The 25,310-nt window shown below is 47.9% G+C and overlaps 1 protein-coding gene across 3 annotated transcripts; it reads right to left on the reverse strand.

Annotated features, from left to right (window-relative positions):
- Positions 1-31: 31 nt before the first annotated feature.
- Positions 32-13,628, reverse strand: CFAP100 (cilia and flagella associated protein 100). 3 transcript variants are annotated; one of them, XM_071439634.1, is made up of 15 exons: positions 13,492-13,628; positions 10,678-10,761; positions 10,186-10,292; positions 8,764-8,953; positions 8,113-8,180; positions 7,291-7,454; positions 6,648-6,728; positions 5,872-6,053; positions 5,648-5,786; positions 4,885-4,933; positions 4,153-4,304; positions 3,308-3,443; positions 2,641-2,843; positions 1,276-1,369; positions 32-343 (listed from the first exon to the last, which is right to left on the reverse strand). In XM_071439634.1, exons 2-15 carry the CDS (start codon positions 10,697-10,699, stop codon positions 275-277), a joined length of 1,656 nt encoding a protein of 551 aa, XP_071295735.1. In that variant the 5' UTR covers positions 10,700-10,761; positions 13,492-13,628; the 3' UTR covers positions 32-274. The 3 variants fall into 3 exon arrangements, with proteins under 3 accessions (XP_071295735.1, XP_071295737.1, XP_071295736.1); XM_071439636.1 differs by having other exon boundaries at positions 13,454-13,591; XM_071439635.1 differs by lacking the exon at positions 13,492-13,628 and adding an exon at positions 13,251-13,263.
- Between the last annotated feature and the right edge of the window lie 11,682 nt (positions 13,629-25,310).

Below are 25,310 nucleotides of genomic sequence, written 5' to 3' on the forward strand. Positions count from 1 at the left end.
ACTGAATGAGAAACTGGTGCTTAGCAGGAGCTTGAGAAGCAAAATGAGAGATTTTTTATTTATTTTCTTAGGCAAAATACCAAAGGAGGGGAAAAGGGGTTGTAAACTTTTCCTGGAATCTTAGGGCAGGAGAAGGAAATTTCATGGGACAGTTAAGTTCAGCTGAGCAGAGACTCACAGATTGTAGCACTAGAAAAGACTTCTAGAACAGCATCAGCCCTGAAAGCTGTGGTTAAGGCTGTGCCATCAGGAGAAATAATACAATTGTTCTTCCTTATCTATTTCCTTGGCTGTTCTCCTTCCTGGCAGATGGGTTGGAAGGCAAGGCCATTTTCTTGTAGTTCTGCAGAGGAGGAAGAGGCAGTGCATCAGTGGTAGGAGTCTGAGCAGGCAGCTGAAGCTGCTCAGTGCTGCCAGCCTGGGAGGGGCTGTGCCCTTGCCCTGTGCCCAGGCAGGCTGCAGGGTGTCTGCTGAGTGAGCTTGCTGTGCTGGGAGGTGAATGTGAAGCACCTGAAGGCTGTGTGTGTGCTCCTGCTTCAGCTTCTGCAACTCACTGCTGTGCCTACAACTGCGTTCTGACTAAAGCCTCATTAGTCCTGTGCCAGGAAGAGGATGGGAAGTTGGAAATCCAAAGAAATTTTCTCTATTTTCTCTTGGCTAAAGGAGCAGGAACTCGTGGCCCCTGCTCTCAAGTCACCTGTGCTGTCACTGTGACAGAACCAGGGTCTCCTGGTGGCTGTGTTGCCCTGGGGAAGGTGCAGCAGCAGCCATGGCAGGAGCTCTGCATGAGCCTCTGAAAGGGCCAGAGCTGAGTTTGGGAGGATGTGGAACATGTCAGAAAAGGTGTGGTTTGATGTGCCTGAGCTGATCCAGGGCCTTGCTGCTGTTCTCAGGAGTGTCCTGCTGCTGCCCAGCTCTTCATTTGCCAATTTTCATGCTTGGTTTAATACAACCAAGTTCGTGAATTGAAATGAGCTTACTGAGAACTGGCAAGTAGTGGAGGGGGTCATGTGGTTGAGAGAAGGATGATGGAAGGACCCTGAGCTGGAATCATGTGCACTATGGCTGACTTCCCAGCAGAGGCTTAAGTTACATCACTCCTGTCAATTGGGTAAATCCTGCAAACCACACCTGGCTGTCGGTGCCACCCCCACACACACAGCTGTGGAGGCCCCTTAAAAATACTTTTCCCTTGAACATTTGATATTCAGGTAGCCCCAGCTTCTCCAAAGTGAGCTGTTGAGGTGGGGTGTTTCCACAGACCCCTGCACTTACCTTTTTTTCTTCAGGTACCTGTGATCTTTCCATGTCCCTTTTTAATCCTTCATCCTGCTGCTGCCTTGCTTGTTTCTGCTTTTCCTCTCTGAGCCTTTTGAAGAGAGGGAATAAAGGCTGGGTTAAATGCAGCTTGCAGCTGCACCAGCTGTGCTTTTGACACACAGCACCAACATCTAACATAACACCTTCCATCACACCTTCCATCTAACCATTGGAGCACAGGGGTTGGGGCACACCTGCTGGAGCTGGTGGCTGTGAAGGGTAAGAGGGAAGCACTGCCTGCAGCTGGTCCTACTCTTTCTGGAGTGATGGGATGAAAATGAAGTGCTGGAACAGGAATGGGCTCAAGCTATGGAGCACTGGTGCAAAGAAACTGCAGTCTTAACCATGTAAACTTGAGGAAAATGTTTAATGCTCTTAGTAGGGTTTGTTGTGTTTTGGTTTTGTTGGTGTTGTTTTTGTTTTGGTTGTTTTTTTGGGGGTGATTTTTTGTTTTGGGGTATTTTGGGTTTTAAAAAACTTTTTACTGTTATTTGGTATCTTTCCTTAATTATTCTCCTCCATCCCCAGCACAGAATAAATGTTTTTCATACTTATTTTGCAGTTTAAGAGTGCAAACCTCTTCATAGAACACCAGGAAGAAGCACCATACCTTTTCTACTACACAGCTGAATAACGATGCAGAGAAAGAGAATAAGCAGAACCAAAATGTCATTGTCTGACTTTAAATCCTCATGTTAATCTGTCTGATCCACATGAGGATGGCCAGATGCAGTTAGTTCAGTTATCTTTGTTATTTGTGAGGTGAAATTTTGTGTAACTGGGTCTACAGTAACGTGTCTCATCTTGGGACTTACACTGACTGTTAATTGCTACTATTTAATCTAGTAATACAAATTAAACTTAAAAGTTTTGTAGAAGAAACATTTCAAAGCTGGAGTTATTGACAAATGCCCTTATGTACATATTAAAGTCTAACAAAATATCAGGGCAAGGCAGACTGTGTTAACTTGAGGTTTAATTTTCTATTTATTCGGTTTAAATTTTGTTACTGTAATTTTTTTTCTTAAAATGATGATTCTCAGAATCTGGTATTGTTTGTGGGTTTAATGTTTTCTTTTTTATTCTTCTACATTCTTCTACTGTAGTTTGCAGGTCTTTTCTAATGTAGCTGTGGGCTGCAGTTCACTGATGAGGAGATGCAAGTACTGTGAATGTAGAACCCTTACAGAAGTAAAATTGGATGGATTGCTTTATTGGAATTTCACATTGCTGCTACAGGTTTTTTTTCGGGTTGATTTGGCTCTTTCAGCTGTCAACACTTAAAATAGAGATGTTTTCCAGAAGAAGGTCTTGTCTTACCTTGCCCTCTGTTCCTTTCTTATGTCTTTCACAGCCTTTTCTATCTTTGCTGGTGGGATTCTCTCCACGCTGTCCAGTAAATCATTGAGCTGTTTTTCTATGACCTTTAACATCTCTACTGTTGGCAGGTTTGCCTCATTGTCTCCAGTGCACTGGAAATAGACTTCCTGCACCTTCTTGTTCAGGCTTGTGAGCATTTTGTCCTGGAGGTGACAGGAGAAATGGTGAGTGCCACACTGAGTTCTGCCAAGTGGACCCATAATATCCCTCCAAAACCAAAGGGAATCTGTGAGGGAAACACTTGAATCCCCTCAATAAGCCTCAGTTGCTTGTGTCCTGATTGGCCAAGGGCAATGGCAGGAACAGATGGCTGAACTGAGCCATTCTCCTGTTGGTGTCCCCTTCCCAGCCTGGCTGTGACCTGGGGCAGCTGCCCAGCTGTGTCTGGGAGCCCTGCTCCCACCTGGCAGCAGCTGCATGGAGCAGACAGGTTTGGCCCAGCTGGCTGCCTCAGCAATGCCCCACACCAGCCTTTCCATTGCTGGCAAACAGCACTGATCCCTCCTCAGAGCACCCCAGTGTGCTCTGCTGCCAGGATGGATGCGGCTGGGGGAGAGGAACCACTTGTGCTCATGTGAACCCCTCTGGCCTGGATCCCAGACTGTACCTGGTCATCACCTTCGTGTTCTCCAGAGGAAAAGAGCTGAACTTTGAGCTTCAGCTCGGCTACTTTCTCTTCTTCCTTGGCCACGGAGGCCCGGAGGGTGTTCACCTGCTCTTTCAGCGCTGCCAGCTCCTTCTCCCTAGAGGGCAGAGAGAGGAGGCGCTTGGGAAGGGCAGCCCTGGAGCACACGGCTCTGCTCTCCGCAGCCTGGGCTGGTCCCTCTGCTGCCGGCAGATGGAGGTAACACTTCAGCCTTTCCTGGGAACTTGCACCCACAGCCCTGAAAACACGGGGAGCTTCGGGGTTTTTTAATGGAAAAGCAGTGACTGTGCTGGTGTGGGGGAGGGAGAAGTTGCATCGCTAAACATTCAGGATTTTTTGGTAAGTCAAAGGAGGATCCAGATTACCTTTAAAACTTCCACAAGGAGATAAACTACATTTTAAATGGGAATATATAGATCTACCTGCCATTGACACTGTAGATTACAATGACACTTGGGTTCCCTGCTGCCTTCCTGTAGGAAGGTTTTGCACTGAGTCAGCATTGGTGCTGCTCTGGATCATTCCAGGAACTGCCTTATTTCTTTCTTTGGCCTTCCTTTGTGAGAATTACACTAACATTGACTCCAGGATGCTCAATGCATCATTCCCTAGCATGTGCCTTGAGGACTAAGGAATTAGTTCCAAGCTCAAGTCTTACCTCCTAAATTAAGCATGTATGGGACACTTTCCTGGGAGCTCACAAGGAAGACCCTGCTGTGTGAGCAGCCTTATGTGTGTCTGACAGTGAGGTGTCTGTGGGGACAGAGGGGTCACCTATGTCTGGAGGCTGGGCCACAGGCACTTACACGCTTTCACGTGTGCTGATTAAAGTCTGTTGGGCCTTGTTCCAACTCTCTGCAATATCCTGGGAGTTCAGGACAAAGCATAAGTTCTCATCCAGCATCTCCATGAAAGTATTAAGCAATTGTTCAGGATCAGTGAAGTAGAGCTCAGGCTCCTAGAGAGGAAAACACGTGTGATGAGTCTTTTCTCTCCTTTAGATTCTGTTCCACTGAACAATGTGGAGGTTGGTCTGCACCAGCCCTGGCTATTCAAATGTTCTTCCATCTAGAGAGGTCCATGTTTGTCCATGTGCAAACACACATGGACATCCTTCCTGCTATGTGTGTATCTGTACTCTGCCTCAACAGCTCACCCCCAAAACAAATTGCATTTTGGGGGGTAAAAGGTATTGCAAACATCTGTGAGTGGGAAAACTTCTATTTCAGACATAAGCCAGTAACTGCATTAATTGAAAAATCTTTCATTTTGTGATGTCATATCTCACAGGAGGATGGCAAGCTTAGAGATGATGGTAGGGTTTTGGAAACTGAAGGAGGAAAGTTAAACTAAGGTATTTATAATATGTGTCACCAAAGTGAACATTCAGGAATGTATAAATATACATTTATAATTTGTAACTACAGTAACTCCTCAAAACTGTAACTAATGGTTAGAAGGTGAGGGAAATTAGTAATAATTGGTAAGTGATACAGGACAAACAGAAAATACAAATTTTTCAACATAAGACTTCTGACCTCATCTTCGTCCGAGCTGATTTCACTCTCTGCATCCTCCAGTGAACTTCTGAAAAAGCATTTTGTGTGTTAGGCCCTTAGAGAAATGACAGCTCAGAGGGGATCTCATTAGTGACATAGGAACATTGTTATTGTTCACTGTCCCTGTTTACTCCTCTGCACGTTCCCACCTTTGCCTCCTGTGGGATATTTGGGGGTCAGTAGGGTCCAGGGACCACACAAACAAACAGCACAGGAGCTACTTCTGTCCATGATCCAACTGCCTTTTGTGCTGCCCTGGGCTGTGCTGGCCATGGGGCTGGAATGACACATGAACCTGAGCTGAGGGTGTTGATCCAAATGCCTTTAAACTCACTGGGAGTGAGTGTAACTCTCTCATTTGTTTAATGCTTCTTCCTCTACACAAGAGATGGAAGAGGGGGAAGTGATTCTTTGCTGCTGTTGGCAGCTCAGTCTGCTCATCACTTTCACTTGTACCTGTGCCATGAAGGGTTAAAAACCTCTGTTTGCACTGTCTTGGTGACAGCCCCACTTGGGGCAGGCTCTCAGCAGAGGATCTGAGGATGGAGCTCACTTGGAGCAGGCACATGGGTACTGACTGGCACACCTGACAGCTTTCTGTGGTCTCTGAGTTTGTTGCAATGAGCCCCAGACCTTAGAATGCCCAGCCAGGATCAGCAGTGGGATTCCCCTGTCCTGGTTCCCAGTCAGCTGAGTGCTCTTTTCAATCCTTAATCCTTTGTTTGCTTCATCTGGTACTTACAGGTCTCTTGATAGAAGAGGCTTCAGGAAGTGTTTAAGCTGTGGCCTGACATCCCGTGCCCTGAAATCCAAACTCTCTGAGAACAGCAGGGAACTCGGAATATCCGTGAAAGTGGCACTGTGGCCACTGGGACCCTGCTCTGGAGACAAGAGGAGGTGCCCACTTAGAGCCAGGGCTGTCCCAGGCAGCAGCAGCAGCAGCAGCAGCTCTCAGCTGGCACTCACCCTGCTCTGCAGAGGAGGGATGTGAAGCACTTCCTTCATGAACTCTGGGTTCCCTTTCCTTATCCTTTTCTTTTTTGTGCCTTTTTCTGTGCTCCTCCTGCCACTCTTTTGGAGATAGCTGGTAGAGGATGTCCCTGTACATCTTGTACTCCTGCAGGGTGTCCTCAAATCTGGAGATGTCACTGGGGTGAGAGAAGTGGACAAAGGTTGTTAGCAGGGATGGAAGCTTCTGTTTGAACAGGTTCTTTCTCACTCTGGATATTCAGTTTCATCCAGAGAAGGGGAGAGAGGGCACATTTTTTCATGGATATGCAAAGGCAAAAGGGAACCTGTGCTCTTTGTGGTTTCTCATGTGGAAACTGAGAATCAGTCATATTCCCTGGTCATATCTCTTGCTATGGAACTGAGCTTGTTAATTTTTGAATTTTTACTTGAAAAGGAATGAGAAGTTTTTCCAGCTCAACTCATAATGGTAATTATACTTTTCTTTTGTCTTTCCCTAGCTCCCCATTAAAATGCATTGCTTAGTTTTGTTTGGATTTTAATCTGATGCTAGGCATTTAATTTTGGGGTTGGAATATATATACTTTAAAAAAAATGTAATTAGAGAACTAGATTAGTTGTTTTAGAAACAAAGCCAGCATCTGGAAAACAAAAGCCAAAACATTTTGATCTTAAAATGGAACATTTTTAGAAGTTTATCCCTTGCAAGGACTGTGAAGCTGTAGCACTGTAGGGGCTGTTGAAGGTGAGGCAGGAGTAATGAGCAGTCTTACCTTTGGATTTTCTTTATTTCAGTTGTGAGTCCCTGGATCTCTGTTATTTTCTTTGTCTTTGCTGAGGTTTCTCTTTTGGCTCTGGGAAAGGATGCACAAACAAGCCATTAAACAATTTAGTAGTGAGAAGTGAATTGAGGTGCCTATGAAACAGCGAAAAAGATGTGATATGAGCCCTAGAAATCTGTGTTATAGATATATGCCAGGACATGCTTGGCTCTGCCTGAAGACCCTCTTGTCCTTGGCAAAGTCCCAATGTTCAGGCCTCCCTCATCTGGCTGCTGCTGAGCATCAGCTGTGCCCTTGTGATACCTGCAAAGGGCCAAAGTGCTCCATTTGCTTCACTGAAGGGCTGGGCAGAGGCATCTCCCTCCAGTAAATGGTGTTGTGAGAAGAATGGAAGTGGTGGAGGCACCAGCAGGTTCCTTGCTGCCCCCAGAGCAAGGGCTTTTGCAATGAGGGAATTCCCTGGATGTTGTTCTCCTTCCTCTCTTTTATTGAATGTGGGGAGAGAAAGGTGCCACCAGAACTGTAGCTCTGGGAAACTCAGAGTGTTCAGCCAAAACCCTGCAGGGAGGTCAAGCAGCAGATTCCTGTGCCCAGAATGAAGCAGCACAGTGGTGGTTCCCTCAGTGCTCCTTACTTTCTCAGTGCTTCAACAGAGTTATTGTGGTTCTCCTTCAGGAAGGCATCAAACATGGCAGCGTCCTTCTCCATCCTTCTCTCAGCCTTTTCCAGCTTTCTTTCCTCATCCTTTGTTATGCTCTCCATCTTTTCAATCTCCCCTCTCTTTACTGCAATGGTGTGCTGAAATGAGCCCCAAAGGCAACACAGTCACATCAGCTGGGTGGTTTTAAAGGTACATTGGTTTAGCTTTCCAAAATTCCCTGATAGTTGTGGGCAGAGGGGGAAAGGATTTCAAACTTAGGTGTGTGACTTAGTGCAAGCCAGGTACATGGAGGCCAGGAGTTATTTCAGAAGGAACATAGCAAATAAGCAGTGAATCTAAAGACAGAATTCAGAAGTCCCAGCACTGCATTAACTCCTGGCTGACAAAGATTGATTCAGTTGTGTTACAGCTCAATAACAGAGATGACTAATGGGAATGTTTGAGCACAGTTACTCCATTCCCTCGTGTTGAGTTCAGAGTGGCTCCCAGCCACATGTACAGGACAGCAGGAGCCAAAGATCAGGGTGACTGTGCATCTCACAAATGGGATGCTTCCATGGTGGCTACTGAATGATGGGAATGACCTACATTCCTTTATTTCTTGGCTGGGAATTACTGGGCTACAGATTCTGAGTGGCTGTAAGGCAGGACTTGGACAGCCAGTTCATGAGCTCTGATGTGTGCCACCTTGGAAAGATCTCCAGGCATTGATCTCAGGAGAATAAACATCAAAACAAAGGGAACACAGGGAAGAGTAAATAATGAACAGAAAGTAACGTGCTGAAAGCCATGTACCTCAAGAAAAAAGATCTGTTTTCTGTCCTGTAGGTAGCCATGGAAGGTCTCCCTGTCGAATTTATAATCTGAAATCAGAATATAAAGTTGCTTAGACTAGAGAGGGGGAAATATGGCCAAGGCAAAACACAATGAATATGTAGGCTGCCATGAGCATGGATCTGGCATGCTCAGAGTCAGCATTACTAATTATTGTATTATAGTTATAACCTTGTTTAGCATCAGTTTCATATGGATTTTCATGGAGTAAAACCAGGGAGAATGGAGTGGACAATCTGGTCCTTGTCCTCTAGACACTAATGACAAATCTACTCATGTCAGAGGCAGAAAATCTAGGCCTGTATCCATTAAAATCCAACTTTACGTTGGCTTAGTAGAAAGGTTTCCACCACACAAGGTCCTGCAGTCCCTCAGCTGGCTGCCCCTCATTGCTGCAGGGCTGGTGGAGCCCGGTGAGGGGCTCTGAATGCAAATACCTGAGCTGGAGATGGCTCAGCCCCGCAGGGCTGGCGAGACCCAGCACAGAACTGTGGGCATGGCCTCCCCAGAGTCAGCCAGAGCCAGCTGCTCTGCCCATCCCCTCTCTGGCCTTTGCTCTAGGCTGTCACCCAGCTGAGCAGCCCCACTGCAAAGACAGTGCCTGCTCTCCACCTTTTTTCATGGCTAACTTCCGTGAAAGCATCTCCTGAAGATATTTCAGTCTCTCTTCACATGTCGCCTCTTTTTTGCTCTCCTCTTCTTCCTCCCTTTTCAAAGCTTTCCTCAACCCACTTTTTGCCTTCATTTTAGTGGAGTAAGTAGTTTTCTCATGGACTTTCAGAGTCTTCCTCTTTTCGCGTTCCTGTGAGAAGTCAAATATGTGACTGTTTGATCCTGTGCTTTGTTTGCTGTGGTTTTTAAAGACATGAGTAAATTATTGACAGCCTGGAAATTTGCAGTGGTGATACCCTGCTGATGCATATTTGCCTAGTTTATCTGGCTAATCCCAATAATATTCTCTCTTGAAGCTGAAGACACACTGAAACACTAAATTTCTTAGCCCTTGTTGTCATTATTTTGTTGATTTGTATTCTGCATCCATCCACCTGTGCCAGTTTGTATACACTCAGTGTCCTCATTTTTCCTTCTTGGGTTATTGCTGTGAGCAAATGGAAATTTTCTGAGATTCATCCTTGGAGTCCCCTGGTTAAAGGGGGACAGACCACACTTAAACCAACTTAGTCCAGCTTCTACAAGGACATTTAAACCATTAAGTTCAGATTGAGAAGATCTATTCAAACCCAGTTCAGAACCTTCTGGAGGGTAAAAGGTGTTCCTGCTCAGTGCTTTCACATGGACTGAAGTGTAATTCAGTGCTGTCTGCCCAGTTTGGGCCTGCTTTATGGTGAGGACATCACTCAGCAGACATCCTTAGTGCACTGCTTCCTAAGCTCTTCCCCATAATTGTCTAGCACCCTTCAACCCAAGCAAACACCAGACTGTGTCAGCCCCCAGTGTGAGGTGAGGAGGCCTTGCTTTACACCTCCTGCTTCCTTTCACACTATGCCAGGCTGTGCAACAGTCAGTCAAGACCTCCCAGAATTCACAGAATCCCAGAAAGGTTTGGGTTGGAATCTTTGGGATCATTTAGTTCCAGTGCCCTGCCATGAACAGGAGCACCCCACTAGACAAGGTTGCTCAAAACCTCATCCAACCTGGCCTGGAACACTTCCAGGGAGGGGACATCCCTAATATCCTTGAGCAACCTGTGCCAGTGTCACCACCCTCACAGTAAAGAATTCCTTCCTAACATCTAATCTAAATCTTTCCTCTCTTAGTTTAATCCTCCCCCCCTTGTTCTATCACTATCTGCTTGTGTAAAAAGTTGCTCTTTTGTTATAAGAACCTTTTGAGTATTGGAAGATCTCAATCAGGTCTCCCTAGAGCATTCTTTTTTCCAGGCTGAACATCCCCAGCTTTCCCATGAAGAGGTCTTTGATCTCTCACGTGCTAAAAATTTTGGTATTCTGTTGGGTAGGTGCCTGCCTTAGTAATTGCTTATTATCCAGTTTAGCCTAAAGCATGTGTACATACCTCCTGTGCCTTCTTAATTTCCTTGTCTCTCATTGAGAAAAGTTCAGTATCTGCTGGGACCTTAAATGGATTTTTCATTGGGTTTTTTTCATCCTCTTTTGTGCTTTCTGGGAAAAACAAACAAACAAACAAAAAAACAAACCAAACAGAAAAAAACCCAGGATGAGGATGTAGAAGATGTGAAGCTGAATATCTGGACCCAGTGCAAAGGGAGTGGGATGTGCTGTGTCACACCTGGAGTGTGGGCAGATGTCCAGCAATGCTGGATCAAGAGCAGGGTGCTGGATAGGGCTTCTGGGAAGCCAGTGACAAAACTGAGACCTCTGTAAGGTTTATGTCACTTGGCCATATCTGATGATCAACAACAGCATTTCAGACAGGGATTTTTCTGTCTGTAACTGCTTTACCCATTTCTTCTGTTTTAGGGCAGAAGAACTTTGGGTCTCTCCTCTGAGCTGACAAGGAAACATTGCTGGAGCATTGTGGCCTTACCTGACACAAGGTGGGTTTCCATTTCAAGTTTGGAAGAGAGACTTCTAGATGTTGATGCTGTATGTCAGGATGGTGTCTTTGACCCTGGTCCAAAGAAAATCATAAATCAGTCAGCTGGGATCTGCCAGTAATTGATGTGATAAGTTTTACAGCAGTGACCGGCCTAGGGGCTTTCTGTATCTTAACCACCAAGCCTTTAGTGTCTGTAGCAGTTAACAAAATGCTCCATTAATCTGGAAACCACATATGCTCTGACCTCCAGAAGGAGATGTTCATCCCTGCCTTGTGTGAAAGCTGTGTAAAACACAGTCCTCCTTACACACAAACTGATGGGAAAGCAACGACAAAACAAATTTGGAGACAGCAAGCAACCCAAGTCCCTTGTCTCTTTTTCCACCCAGTCACCAGTTTTGATCCACACCCATGCTTTTTCATCCTCTTGTCACTAGTTCACAAGCTACATTTTTACTCACTAAAGCTCTTCCCAGTAATTGCTTCAGCATTGTGGGTTTCTTGCAATAAGCATGAATGATTGTTGGACAGCACAGACACACTTTACAGAACTCTGTTGCCTTTCACTTTAGGTTGGCAAACTGTTGAAGGTTATTTTTTTGTTTCTCTGACTCTGGTCTTTTTGTAGTTTTTGCTATGGATCCTAAGGGACAAGGCATAGTGGGAATGATCTCACTTACAAAGAACAGATAGAGCATTGTTAAAGCTGTCCTTTAATCACCAAAGGCAGCAAGCTGGGCTTAGTGAGGTATTAGCTCAGTTGATGCAATTCTGCTGCTGGCACCATTCCTGACCTGCACTGCTCTAAGATGCTGTAGAAAATATCCTCTTCTGCTTGCACTAGTTTTAGGGCTATTTTAGAGCTTCAGTTTTTGCTCTGAAGAGCCTCCAGTTTTTATGTATTTTGAGCTAAACTCATCTGGCCTAATTTTCATGTCTGTCCTTGGTGCTTTGTGTATTTCCTGCAGCTGCCCAATTAGTACCTTATTCTTTGGAGGTGTCAAACTTTCACTGCTGATGAGACACAGAGGCTGAGGTAGAATTTAGGCTTTTGAATATATCCCAAGTATTTTCTCTCTCCTTTTCAGCTCTTGAAGTACATTTTACCAAGAACCTCCTTGACTGTTACTTGGAGTTCAAGCCTCTCTGACTTTTGCTTAATATAAGGGGATATTTTTCTCTAGGGTCTCCCATCTACGTCCTGGAACAACATCAGCCCTGCTGCTGATGTGAGTTTTGGAGAAAGCCCCACCAGGGCAGGGGTGGGCAGGCAGTCAAATGCCTAAGCACAGTTTGTGAACCTCACAGAGCAGTTGCAGCAAACACCTGGAGCTTCAGCCCCCAGTGCACACCTTGATTTCTGTAATCTAAAGCCTTTATCACAAGAATTTTCTTGTTCCTGTGCTTGATTTAAATTCCTCCTGCAGGTAATGAGTCTGAAAAGCAGGACTAACCAGTGGCATGTGGAAAATAATTGTCAGAGCAACCCTCAGAGATAAAAAGTGCTTTATAATAGAATTTTAGCTAAGTATAGGAAACTGTATCTATGATTAACTTATAAATATTCATTTTATTAATATATTTTTTGTTTGAGGTTGCTGGTTTTTTTTATAGGTTGTTTGCACAGCACTTTGGAAACAATGCCAGAAGCTACAGAAGCTCTAGCTCTGCTAATTTATAATTATTAAGCTCAATAATGCAAATTAAAAAAGCTTCATTGCTAGAATAATTTGGCATATATTTTACTGCCTCTGACATTATATTCCAGTAGCTGTGTACCAGTAGCAAGTGAATCAGTAGAAAAGGCATTGAGGGTTTTAAATCACTGAAACCTTTATTCAGTGCTTTTCCCTAGCATCTGAGTAAAACAACTGCTGAATAAAACAACTTAAAAAAAAAGCCAAAAAGCCCAAACCAACAAAACAAAACCCCCACCAAACAAAACAAAAAGCCAAAGTAACTACGCAGACAGATCTGAAAACCAGTGCAATAAATCCATCAGCCACGCTCCCAGAGCAGAGGGTGTCACACATCTGTCCCCAGCAGAGTTCTCTGCACACCCTCCTTGCCCGCTGTTCCGCGGTGTCTCACACAGAGGTGCCACCCAAGGGTGTCCCTGTCACCCTGGGGTGTCACCCAGAGGTGTCCCTCTCACCCAGCAGTGTCAGCCAGGGCTGTCCCTCTCACCCAGCAATGTCCCTGTCACCCAGTGGTGTTCCTCTCACCCAGCGATGTCTCTCCCACCCAGGGATGTCACCCAGGGCTGTCCCTGTCACCCAGGGCTGTCCCTCTCACCCAGCGATGTCTCTCCCACCCAGGGCTGTCCCTCTCACCCAGGGCTGTCCCTGTCACCCAGCGGTGCCCCTGTCACCCAGGGCTGTCTCTGTCACCCAAGGCTGTCCCTCTCACCCAGGGCTGTCCCTCTCACCCAGGGCTGTCCCTGTCACCCAGGGCTGTCCCTGTCACCCAGCTGTGTCCCTGTCACCCAGGGCTGTCCCTGTCACCCACCTGTGTCCCTGTCACCCAGCTGTGTCCCTGTCACCCAGGGCTGTCCCTGTCACCCAGCGCTGTCCCTGTCACCCAGGGCTGTCTCTCTCACCCAGCGCTGTCCCTGTCACCCAGGGCTGTCTCTCCCACCCAGGGGTGTCACCCAGGGCTGTCTCTCTCACCCAGGGCTGTCCCTCTCACCCAGCGCTGTCCCTGTCACCCAGGGCTGTCCCTGTCACCCAGGGCTGTCTCTCTCACCCAGGGCTGTCCCTCTCACCCAGGGCTGTCCCTGTCACCCAGGGCTGTCTCTCTCACCCAGCGCTGTCCCCTGCTCGGCCCGGGCTGTGGCGCTCGGAGCGGGGCCGGGGCAGCGCAGCCGCCGCTGTTTGCGCTGCCATGGAAACGCGCGCTCCCGGCGCTCGGTGCGCGGGCACGGGAGCGCGCACGGCACCGCGGGGCTCGGCTCGGCTCGGTCCGGTCCCCGGTTTGGGGGATCCAGGGGCAGCTCCCCGCAGCCCGGCTCCCCCAGACCCCGTCCAGCCCCGGCGGGATGCGGGATGCGGGGTGCGGGATGCGGGATGCGGGGTGCGGGGTGCGGGATGCGGGGTGCGGGGTGCGGGATGCGGGGTGCGGGATGCGGGATGCGGGGTGCGGGATGCGGGGTGCGGGATGCGGGGTGCGGGGTGCGGGGTGCGGGGTGCGGGATGCGGGGTGCGGGATGCGGGATGCGGGGTGCGGGATGCGGGGTGCGGGATGCGGGGTGCGGGGTGCGGGGTGCGGGGTGCGGGATGCGGGGTGCGGGATGCGGGGTGCGGGGTGCGGGATGCGGGGTGCGGGGTGCGGGGTGCGGGATGCGGGATGCGGGATGCGGGATGCGGGGTGCGGGGTGCGGGGTGCGGGATGCGGGGTGCGGGGTGCGGGATGCGGGGTGCGGGATGCGGGATGCGGGCGCTCGCTGGGGTTCCCATGCGGGTCTGAATCTCCCTCTAAAAGGGAGAAAACTGCTCTGCTGAGAGAGGTCTCCCTGCCTGGCTGGGTTCTCTGTTCTTTATTTCATTCCCCCTTATTTCAGGCCTGGGAATTGGGTATTTAACCCAAGCAGAGCCGAGGGTTGAGGAGATGGGAGCTGGGGTTCCTGTTTGTGGAACGAGCGTAATTTTTCATTTCCTAATCTCTGCCTTGGTCTGTCTTTTTGCAACGTGTGAACAGCCACAGTTTGGAGAGTATGGGATGGGTGAGCAAACTGCCATTTACTGAAAGCTGCCCAAGTAAAAAGTGCTATGGAACCCCCAGCACCACTTCTGAAATACCATATAATTCTATAGAGGGTTTGACAAAATATTAGTTGGTAAAAAGCAATGTTTAAGGATCTTTTCCTCTATGTTTAAGAATCTTTTCCTCTATATTTTTATAGAGGAAAAGGTCCTTAAATCCCCTTATTTAACCTTTCCTGTTTCTGAGAAGACCACATTGGTTCCAAATGGATCGTGTTCCTCTTTAGATCCTTTAGAATCTCTATCAATACAATTTCAGTTCTCAGAAATAGCAGTTTCTTTCATTTACTGATAGATTTCCAAGCAGCTTTCTCTGTCTGAATAACTCATGCAATAAATAGCCTGAATTTCTGTAAGTGCAAACTCCCATTTGATTGTTAGAATTCTTTTCTATAATTGCTGATTATCAAGAGACTGGATTCAGGCAACAGAAGAAAAATGCTTGTACAGAAAGAAATTTTTTTCTGCACATGAATGCTTTGATTTCTAGCAGTGATGCAGAAAACCATAGTGCTATCTTTAGTATATTTTGAGATATTTTCCAAAGGCATTGAGGAGTATGTATAAAAAATGACATTACAGAATAATTTCTATTACAAAAAAAAATTAAAAAAATATTCAGGAGTAAATTGTAGTAAAGATGCATATTTTCTAAAGGCTTGATATGAAATGGTCTTTGTTCAGAAAAAAACAGTTTATTACAGAATTGTGAACTTGTTGCAGTGGAAACATCACAGAAATAGATAACAGAAACTGAAGACATTTGAACAGCTCTGGCTCTGTCTGGCACAATCTCTGTATCAATGAATTAAACATTTGTACACCCATTGCTCTGTTCTGAGCTATCCTTGCTAACCAGTTATTTCCCAAAAGCAGAACAGAGATTATTTAAAAGCAGAGATGTACTTTGTGAATTCTTGGAAATGTGCAAGCTCTTCACATCTTGGTTCATTATTGGTTCACATGCCATGAGCTACTTAGGCTTTGCATTTCCTTGAGGGCAGAGAAGTTTTTAAGGCCAGAAGGACATCTGGGGTCTATTCTTAGCCACCATTAAGTTGGTTAATGAATGGAATAAATAGCATGTGCAACATCATGGGAAAATCTGCCTGCGAGGAGCAGGCTGTGCAGCTGCCCATGCAGCTCCCCGGGGGCAAGGGTGCCCCAGGGCACCCAGCTTTGGGGTCAGGAAATGTTTGGTGCCCAGCTGAGGAAGGCAGGCAGCTGGCATGGTGAGGGTGGCAGTGTCCCGGTCCCCTTTCCTTGGCCAGAGCCAGCCACGAGATGGCAGCAGCCTCGTGTGGCCGGGCCGGGGCTTGGCTCCTTCCCGCCTTTCCCGCTCCGGCTCCTCCGTGCCCCTCGCACATCACAGATGAGCTCTCCAGCTCTGACGGGCACCAAGAAACCTTCTTCCATCCTCTGGGTTGAAGGAGAAGCGACCCCGAGGAAGGCTCTGAAAGAAGATCTGTGAGCTGGGCTCCCATCTTTGCAAAGAAGCTGATGGAGCAGAACCACCCTGTGTCCTGATCCCCAGCCCCCAGGGCGTTCATGGCGTGTCTCATCCAGAGTGAATGTGCACAATTCCTTCAAGAGCTCAGGTTTCAGCCTAGTGGATCAAAATTGCTGAAGTTTCTGAAGGGCCATATGGAAATTAAGTCCCTGTCATTCTTCCTTTCACTGCAGCTACTCAGGGCTGCTGTGTGATGACTTGGACAACGAGCAGCAGGTGCTCAGTGATTTGTATTTCACACTTGCTCTTGCTGAGGATGCAGGCTCCTTCCTGCTGAAGAGAAAATGTTCTGCAGTCTTCAGCCTGGGATCCTGGCCAGAGCTGGGACAGTTTCTTTTGCAATGCAAAGCTAATTCTGGTGTGTGCTGAGACATCTGCACACAGATAAGGTGTGTGCTTTGCTCTGGCTCCCAGCTAGCACAGCCAAGGCCATGGAGAATTGGTTGGGTTTTGCTCCCTGGCGTGTGGCTCAGGCAGTGTGGGACTGCTTGGGGCTGCTGTGGCAGAGCCTCCTGCAGATGCAGGGGAAGATGAGAGAATCCCAGGGTGAGGCTGTTGGAGATGGACCCTGGAGGGCTCTTGCCCAGCCTCCTGCTCAAAGCAGGGATAACTTCCAAGCCATACCAGCCTGCTCGAGGCCTTGCCCAGCTCTTTTGAAAATCTCTGAGGGTGGAGGTTTTGTGAAGTCTCTAGACAATGGAGGCTGAGCCTGGGTTCAGTGGAGTGACCCCCCTTGTTTGCTCTGGTAAGGATATAAACAAACAATATGGTTGCAATTTCAAGGCCAGCTCTGAATAACCACGTAGACCTGGTCCCCAGATGAAAACTGTAACTAGTTCCAGACTTCCCTCTGAGCTCAGTTCTTTTGGGAACTAGAGATTGCATTTGGCCCACTGTGCAAAAGAGAGCCACAAAGCTGCAGCCAAGGAGACTTTCTTAAACTGGACTATAAATCCACATTATTTGCACGGACAAATGACCCAGGAACCTGAGACTGAAACTTCATGATTTTGCATTAAGCTCTTGAGGCACAGTTCCAGCCTTTTTCCTGGCTCTTGCTTTGTGGCAAAACTTCAGCTGCTGTCACTGCATGGGAATAGATCCAGCTGAAAAATACCCTGCCTGAGGAAAAGATCCTTTTTTATCATGATCTCTGTGATGGCTTGAGGAAGAGGGACACAAGGGCTGGGGAAAGATGGAATTGCCCCTTTCAGTGACAGCCTGTGCTTTGATCACTTTGGGAGATAGTGAAACTGCAGCTGGTAAAAAGGGCTGATCCTGCAAGTCCTACACACAAATTTTCTTCAACAGGAGCTTATGGAGCACAGCAAAAAGGATTAATAAACCAAAGTTATGGGTTGAGCTGCAAAAGGAAGCACATGCTTCACAACTCCAAGCTCTTTCTGCTCATGTGGAATGGATTAAAGATAAAAACAACCCTGTTATGCACTTTGCTCCTGAGCAGTTTCAATCCTGTCTGTCTTCTTCTCCAGAGAAGCTTGTGCAGGAACTATTATCTGTAACTCAAAACTGTGGCTCATATTCCCAGGGTAGCTCATGGGATCCACTTCTCCTTGCCAGAGAATGAGGCATCCCTGGGTACCAGTGCAGTGGTTCAGGAATGTTTAGTGCCAGCCTGGCTGTTTTCTTGCAGGATCTGCCTATTTGCATCTGTATTTTGAGTATGGAATACTGGGCCACACAGAAACACAGTGACAGTGCTGATGCTGGGCAGGGGATCTCCTGTGGGACAAGCACCAAATCCACGTTTGATGTCTGTTTAGCTGGAATCATGGACAGCACAAACACACTCCTCACGCAACAGCAGCTTTATTACTCAGAAATGCTTTGAAATTCCAGATCCTGTTCCTCTTCTTTTTGCCTGCACCGGTGTGAATGACCGCTGTTCTCCTCCCCACTGAGATGTCAGCAGATCCTGCAGGTTGTTTTCCACTGAAATGTCTCTTCTTAGGTAAATATTACATTGGGGGTTGCTTTGCCAGTGGCTTTCCTACCTGGAGTTTGTACAACAGGTCAGTGCCCTGCTGGGAGATAAGAGGAATACTTGCTGCCAGTGCTGTTTGCTGCTGTGAAATGCCACCCTGCTCTTCCCTCATCAGTTGCTCCTCCAAAGTTTTTTGAATGTTGCTTAAGTCCTGGAGGTTTTTGCAAATTGAGGGGAATTTAAGACAAGATGTCGAATGTTTGGACAGAGCAGAAGGACTTGTTTATTGCAACAGCCATGACTTGTAAATTATTCATCTGTGTGTAATTGAAACGCTCAGATCCTCAAAGGTCATGTTACAAAGAGTGAGGTGAAGGATCAGCAAGCTTCCAGCAAAACAGGAAGGTTGGCAGGTCCTGGGGAAGCCTCCTCCATGCACCTGCATCTGCTTGGTGGCAGTGCCTTTTTGCAGATGAACACTAAGTTTTCAAGAAGTGGAGCAATGTAAAAACACGTGTCTGGGAAGGGGAGAGGCCCTGTATAAAGTACCTTCCTCTGTCAGCTTTCCCTCCAGTGGGAAGCACAGGTTTGAAGCCTGATGCAGTGAAACATCTCTACAGTCCGAGGGCACAGCCCAAGAACCAGCACACACACAGTGGACCCTGGGCTCTGTGAAATGGAGAAGAAGTTCCAAGGAACAAGAGGGACCAGAATAGCTGTGTAAGCAGAAAACAATCCAGTGCAGCTCCACTCAGCAGTCCTGTCTCCAGACAACACCAAACTTCAACTAATTAAAAAGAGCAGATGCTAGCTGGAACGTTAATTGGAACAGCTATCAACTTTTCTCTGTGCTTAAATCTGTATTCTAGCTCTCTCATACCAAGTCTGGAGAGAAAAAGTTAACCCTTCAGGTTGTTGGTTTTTTTTTTTTTTTTAGGCACAGCATGTCCTTACAAGAGAGCATAATGAAAGTTCTATGAACAGGTTTGGATCCAGTTTTTTTTCAGCTGAAAAAAATTCTCTGCCTAATAATGCAGAACCATCATCACAAACAGCACTCTCAACCCTTCTCTTTCACTGTGCTGTCAGTAAAGTGATCTTGCTCAGCTTTCAGAGGCTTTGTAGCAGTGCTGGGCACAGAGCCAGCTGCTCTTCTTCCCTGTGTGTATTGTATTAGATGGACACCTCTTCGTTAACCTGGGCTCATTTGTTCCCCTCAGCCTGTATTCCTTCTCATTAGACTTGATGTACGATCAAGAAAAGAAAGTGCAGAGAGCTCAGCTGACATCTGATACACTTATAAATAGCTTTTCTGCCCTGCTGCAGCTCTGTGGCCATCCCAAGGGGAGAGAGCACTCGGTGTATCACACTCTTCCTGGAACTGGGCTGCTATCGAAGATTTTCCTCTAAAGCAGCCAAATTTGGACTCTGTTGGAGACTGGGTGCTTGAATGCAGGCACCACTGGTCTGTTCCAGATTGGCAGTTCCTTAGTCTTGTCCTAATCTCCAATTCTTCAGAGATCAGGCAAAGGCATTTTTTGAACACTGAGGCTCTTCCACTGTTCCAAGCGCTCCCTGTGACAGGCAGAGGCTCCCTCAGCACAATGACTGGACAAGCCCTGGGCTTTTTCTACAACTTTGCTCACACTCCACCCCAAGCTCCTGTTCCTCCATTCCCAAGCCCTGTTTCCTCCCTCTCCCTCAGGGCTGGATCCTATCTCCTCCCTGGGCTCACTGAGTCCATCACAGGTCTGGCAATCCTTGCTGAGATGTGTCCTGAGTGCTGTCATGAGTACCAGTGCTCCCATCTAAACACAATCTGCTCTGGCTTCCAGTGGATGATGAGGAGTAGATCCCTTAACCCCTTTTCTTTTGCTGACCTCCTTGGGTGATAACTATTGTCACTTCCCACACCTCACTGGCACTGAATGGGCTCCCAAAGTCATTGCCATGGAGTGATGAATTGAGGCAGGAGAGCTATGGAGGATTACAGGGCTGATTGAGATATTACAGATTATTCCTGAATCACTTTCTTGTAGGTCTGATGAAAGAAATGAGTCAGATCCTTCCAACACAGTTTGACCTGGCAGATGCAGCCAGCTCAGAGGCTGTGTGAGCAGCTCACAATGTTTTGCAAATGGAATAAAGTTCATTTAACACAGCAGGCCTGTATTTGCTGTTAACTCAAAGGCCTCTCACCTGAAAACAACCTGCAGATCACTTACCCCATCACTGCTCCTAGGAGGAATTAGCTCCTGAGAGCTGCTGTTGGGGAAGGAGGTGGGTATTTCTGAGAGATGACTCCCTTTCCCAAGGCAGGGTAAAGGTCTTTTTCCTGTGATGCTGAGTTCATCATTGAAATACTCACAGTCCCTGTTCCCTTTTTGGATAGCCAGAACTCTGCCCCAAAACCACTCTCCTGCCTCTGAGCTGTGTCTCTCAGCAATGCTGCCAATATTGATCTTAATGTCATTTTGCTGGGTTTTGGCTGCTTTCTCTTCCTAGGTGGGAATGCTGTCACTACCAAATGACGCCTGTTTCCCATGGGTCTCTTCAGCCTATAGGAAAAACGTCCTTTCCCCCTAGTTCAGCAGCAGGCAGGCACCTCCTGGGGCCAGTGGATCAGGTAAAGCAGCTCCTTCTGACTCAGTTCTGCTGCTGAGCTCTCAGTGCCTGTCTGCCTTCTTGGATGTGCCTTGTTGACTACTGACAGCTACAGGTGAGTGGCTCACACCCCTACTGATGGTGGATTTTTAGACATTTAGAGGTTAGGAGGTGAAATGGGAGCTTGTTTCCTATTGTTTGCCTCCCATGTTCTGTCAGCATCTCCCCCTCAGCCCCCACCCCAGTGTCACTGCCTGCCAAGTCTCTGCTGTGCTCTGTTTTCCCTCTTGGGCAGGTTCGAGTTTAGACTCTCCCAGCCCGTTTTGTTCCAGCAGAGACGAACCTGCCTGCATCCTGCACAGCCCATCCCATCCCAGCCCCGCAGGGAGGCTCTGCCCCGGGGCAGCCCTTCCCTTGAGCCGTGCTTGCAGCTCAGCTGCCTGCAGAGAGCATCAGCATTGCTGCCTTCTCACTGCTCCTCGAGTTGTTCTTTGTGGTGCTCACTCTGCCTTCCTGCCCCAGCCATGGGAGGTGTGTCCTGAGGCCAGATTTCCCCCGTGGAAAATGGGGCAAGGGCTCTCAGAGCCTGCAATGGGAATTTCTTTGGGGCATGGCAACGATCTCACCTGGCTGAATGCACACTTGTGCCAGGTTAAGCCATCAGCCTTGAATGCCTTCTCTGTTCTTGTTCCAAAGCAGCTTCTAAATTAGAAATCCTACCACCTGCATTTGATACGGGCAGGGATTTTGCAATCCTGGGAGGCTGAGTCAGGCACAGAGACAGGAGCCATTCCTGCTGCTGAAAGGTTCTGGTGCATTAGGTACCCACTGCAATAGTTCCCCTGCTCACCCCATCTCCCCAGGGGTTGAGCAAGCCTGGCACACGTGGTCGGCTCAGCACCAGAGGAGCAGCTCTGGGCCCTGGGCATTGGCTGACTCAGCAGGGACCCTGCTCCCTGCCTGCTCCTGGCTTTTCCCCTGTCAGCAGCAGCATGGCCAAGGTAAATTGCCTGGCTTTGGAACAGCTTTGGCTCCTGCTGAGGTTGGCAGCCTCTCTCTTACTGTGAACCTTTGTGATACAGCAGCAGAACATCATCCAGGTATGGAAAACAGGCTGACCCTCTCCAGTGGCCTGCCACGTGTGTGTTACATTTACTGATCCAAATTTCCCTAGGCTGTACCCTGGAGGGAAAGCATCTGATTCCTGTCCTTCAGATCCAGGCCCCTTTGCCAGTTCCCACTTCTAAAGCTTCCCTGATAAAATCTAATGGAGCTCATGCTGGGGTGGTTCATTCGGCTGTGGGAAAAGGTCTGTAAAAAAAAGACTGTTCAGACTTCTGTTATCCTAACTTTTCAGTGCTTTCTGAGCCTGGCCTATGGCTAAACCATGCTCAAGGGATTGGTTAAAAGACTTATTTATTTTATTGATACTTCTTCTAGAATCTTGTTAGTAATTTTCTGCTTTTGACACTGATAAATGGGGAATCAAGGGGTTCTATCAGTACAATTCATCTATGTTTTGTTACAGTAGAAGTTCCTAACTGAAGGTGTTTTAGGTTGTTCTGAATTTCGGTGTTTGAATACACAGCATTGCTTTGGGCCAAGCCCAGTGAAACCTCCAGCAGCTGATTTACCTCCCACTCTCCATACACTGTGCTAGACCTGGGATTTCATGCTCTGCTCATCCTGGGTCACAGCCTGATCTCTTTTCAGGTGGCAAATCCTGCAGCTCCATTAAGGTATGGCTGCTCAAGACAGCCCCTTGCAGCAGCCCACGAGGCTCCTCAGCAGCCTGCAGGCTTGGAGGCAGCCAAAGAAGGCTCCTGGCACATTTTCCTCTGGAAATTGGGTGTGAGGGAGGAGGAGGCAGCAGTTATTGAGCTGACAAAATTTCTTGTCTCCTGCCTGAGTCTCAATGGGCTTCAAAAAAGGGTTGAGAAATGCCAAGTCCTCAGGCTGGCCCTGTCCCATGCAGGGGCTGCCTTCCAGTGTGGCCCAGGAGCCTCTGCTCAAGGTGATTTTTTTTCAGCATTTTTATTCCTTTTGCACCTCTTGTTTGGGTGACTGACATTTTTCTGCTGGCTTGTGTTTTTATGAGGATTCTTCTCACCCATTGGGCTCTGATGACTGGGCCACCTTCCTGCTGCTGGTGGGCAGCAAAGCCATGGCACAGCTGAGCTCAGCCTGTGCCTGCTCCAGTGCTGTCCTGCCTGGCTGGAGCTCCCCCAGCAGCTCTGCTCAGCCTCTCATGGCAAAAGCAGAGCTCTCATTCCTTTTCTGGAAAGCCTCCAACCCTCTCCATTCTTTGGCCCAGCTTTGAGCCCAGTGGTTCCTCTGTTACCTGGACAGGAATGTTGGCCCTCAGCATCCTCCTTGGAGGTGACAGCCCATACCTGGGTCCAGCACTGAGCCATTTGCCCCTGGCATCCTGGGAGTGTCCTGGGGCTTTCTGTGTTCCTTTGGCTGGATTGGAGCTCTTCTGTGTGCTCTAATTTTTTCCCTTCCACCAACTCCAAAACCATCACCATCTTCTGGCTTCCCATCAATTTCTCTTGATTCTCTTTCCTGGACAAGGCCTCAACATCTCCACACACTTGTGCCAACCAATGGGTCCCTGGGATATTTGTAGCCCTTATTTCTCTTTACCAAACCCATTTGTGTTAGGCAGTGCCCCCAAAAGAAAAAAACAAATAAGAATTATTGAAACTTTCTCCTCTTCTCTGTGCAAACAGCCCTGCCTGCGAGGGCAAACTGATCTTTTGTCCATCCTTTTGCTGCTCCACGGTGATATCCCCTCTTATTTTGAAATGTTTTTGCCTGGAGGCAAATTATTAAACAGCTTTTTGAGCAGACTTGCACCAATTTCTTTGCCAAACTCCTGCCATCCCTCCCCACTTCAGGCTGATGCAGGTGGTGCTGAGCTGCTGGAGGCAGGGATGTGCCTGATCCCTCAGTAAAGCCTGTGCTGGCATTGCACAACGTGCCCGTGCTCAGGGGCCATGTGCAATCTCCTCCTGGGACAGATGTCTGAGCTGGATCCCTCTGGAATGACGTCAAAGGCTGCAATCCTGTCCCTCTTCCCAGGGCTGGTAGTGGCATTCAGCTGTCACCAATGCCAGCACGGGTGGCCCCTGGCCCTTGGGGATCTGCTCACACACCCAGAGCTTCCTTGCAAATTCCTGCTCTAGAAGCAAACCTCTGACTGAAAGCAAACAGGACTTGATTTTGGAAGGAGCATCCTCCACTGTTGAGCTGTGAGCAGATAAAAGTCCAGCAAACTCACAGCCCTTGCAGTGCTTGGGACACAGGCTGGCACAAACAAATGCCACTTGTCACGGAGCTGCAGCAGCCAGCACAGCAGAGGGGATCAGTAAATCCCTGGATGTGACCTGGCACCCATCTCTGGGGTGGAGGATCAGGAGGACAGGAGTTATCTGTGTGCAGCTATTTTGGATGCCTGTGTGGAGGGCTGCTGAAGGCAGCAGCAGCTTCAGCTGGTACCAAAACCGCCGTGGTGACATGGGGTGACACAGTGCTGCACCTGACCCTCTGCCAGAGTCAGGGAAGGTTTCCCAGTGCTGCAGGGAAGGAGGAGAAATCCCTGGGGCAGGATTTCCCCAGGCTCTGCCCTCCCTGGGGGCTGTGGCAGGGCAGGGGCTGTGACAGGATGTGATTCATGGTGACCTCCTGGCACCAGTGCCAGCCCTGCCTGCTGCTGAGGCACTGCTGGCATCCCACATCTGCCAGACCCAGCCTGGAGTGGCTGCATCCAGCCTGAGCTCCAGGAAATGCTGTTCCTGATCCCATCAGCTCTGTGCTGGCCCCAGCCATGGTCCACCTTGACAGCTCTGCACAAAGGTCAGGGGTGTTTGAGGAAGGAGTGTTTGACATTTCCAATTTTTTCTATAAATGCCCAGACAGTTCTTAGATTCTTCTTAAAATGCTGATGACGGATTAAGAACAGCTCCCAGCTTGGAGTTTTGGAAATCCTGAGGTTTTCCAAGTTGCCAATGCAGCAGGAGGAGTTCCAGCATGCCTGTGGCTGTGTGCAGCATCCTCTCCTTTAGCCAGCTGGGGGTAGCTGGGCCCAGGATGTGGCCACATGTAGGGTATGACCTGGGGAAAGTGAGAAAAGAGTCTGTAACATTGGCAAGAACATTTTTATTGGCTCATGAAATGAAATATCTGTAAGATGTAGAAAGCTATTAAAAATTGCTAGACTTACAAAAATGAAGGACATTGGTTTTTAACATATAGGTGCAGAGGTGGGTTATCTTTAAAAATCTGTAATTTTGAGCTGGAAATATAACTGAGACAAGTCTTGAAATGAGATTTTTAATTGCCAAATCAATTTTTCCTAAAAATATCCAGAGTTTGCAATTGATTTCATTATCCTCTGCTGAACCCCCCAGTGAAATAACCCTGGTTAGAACTGGTGCTGCTGTGTTGGTTTGATGTGGGTCCCATCAGCAAAATATTGTGATTATAACAGAGTTTGCGTGGTAAAAGTGAAGACCTTGACATTCCAAAAGCAACATCCTTTCTGTCTTCTCTGATAGAGATAACTAGTTTATTCCTAGGTGTAAAAGCAAAAGGATTTTCCTTGAGTGGCTGTGCTAAGAAGGCAGGGAGGAGAAGGGCTGGTGTTGGCAATGCTGCACACTTTGCAGGGCAGGATTTACCTTAGGGGCTGTGATATTCAGGCAGGAATTCCAAAGAGAACTACCACAGTGAAGTTCTGCTGACTCTGACAGGTTTGCAGGATCAATGCCTCACTGTAGAGAGGGAGATGCTGCTTGCT

This window comes from Agelaius tricolor, unplaced genomic scaffold (genome assembly GCF_023055355.1).
Source record: "Agelaius tricolor isolate 1412-34295 unplaced genomic scaffold, bAgeTri1.0.p SCAF_14, whole genome shotgun sequence".
NCBI classification, from domain to species: Eukaryota; Metazoa; Chordata; class Aves; order Passeriformes; family Icteridae; genus Agelaius; species Agelaius tricolor.

Coding starts and splice junctions, on each gene's coding strand:
- CFAP100 (XM_071439634.1), bottom strand. CDS start 10,699: ATGGAAACCCACCTTGTGTCAG. Junction 4,934..5,647: donor CCTCTTCTATCAAGAGACCT/GTAAGTACCAGA, acceptor ATGCTTTTTCAG/AAGTTCACTGGAGGATGCAG. Junction 4,305..4,884: donor TCAGCTCGGACGAAGATGAG/GTCAGAAGTCTT, acceptor TTTCCTCTCTAG/GAGCCTGAGCTCTACTTCAC.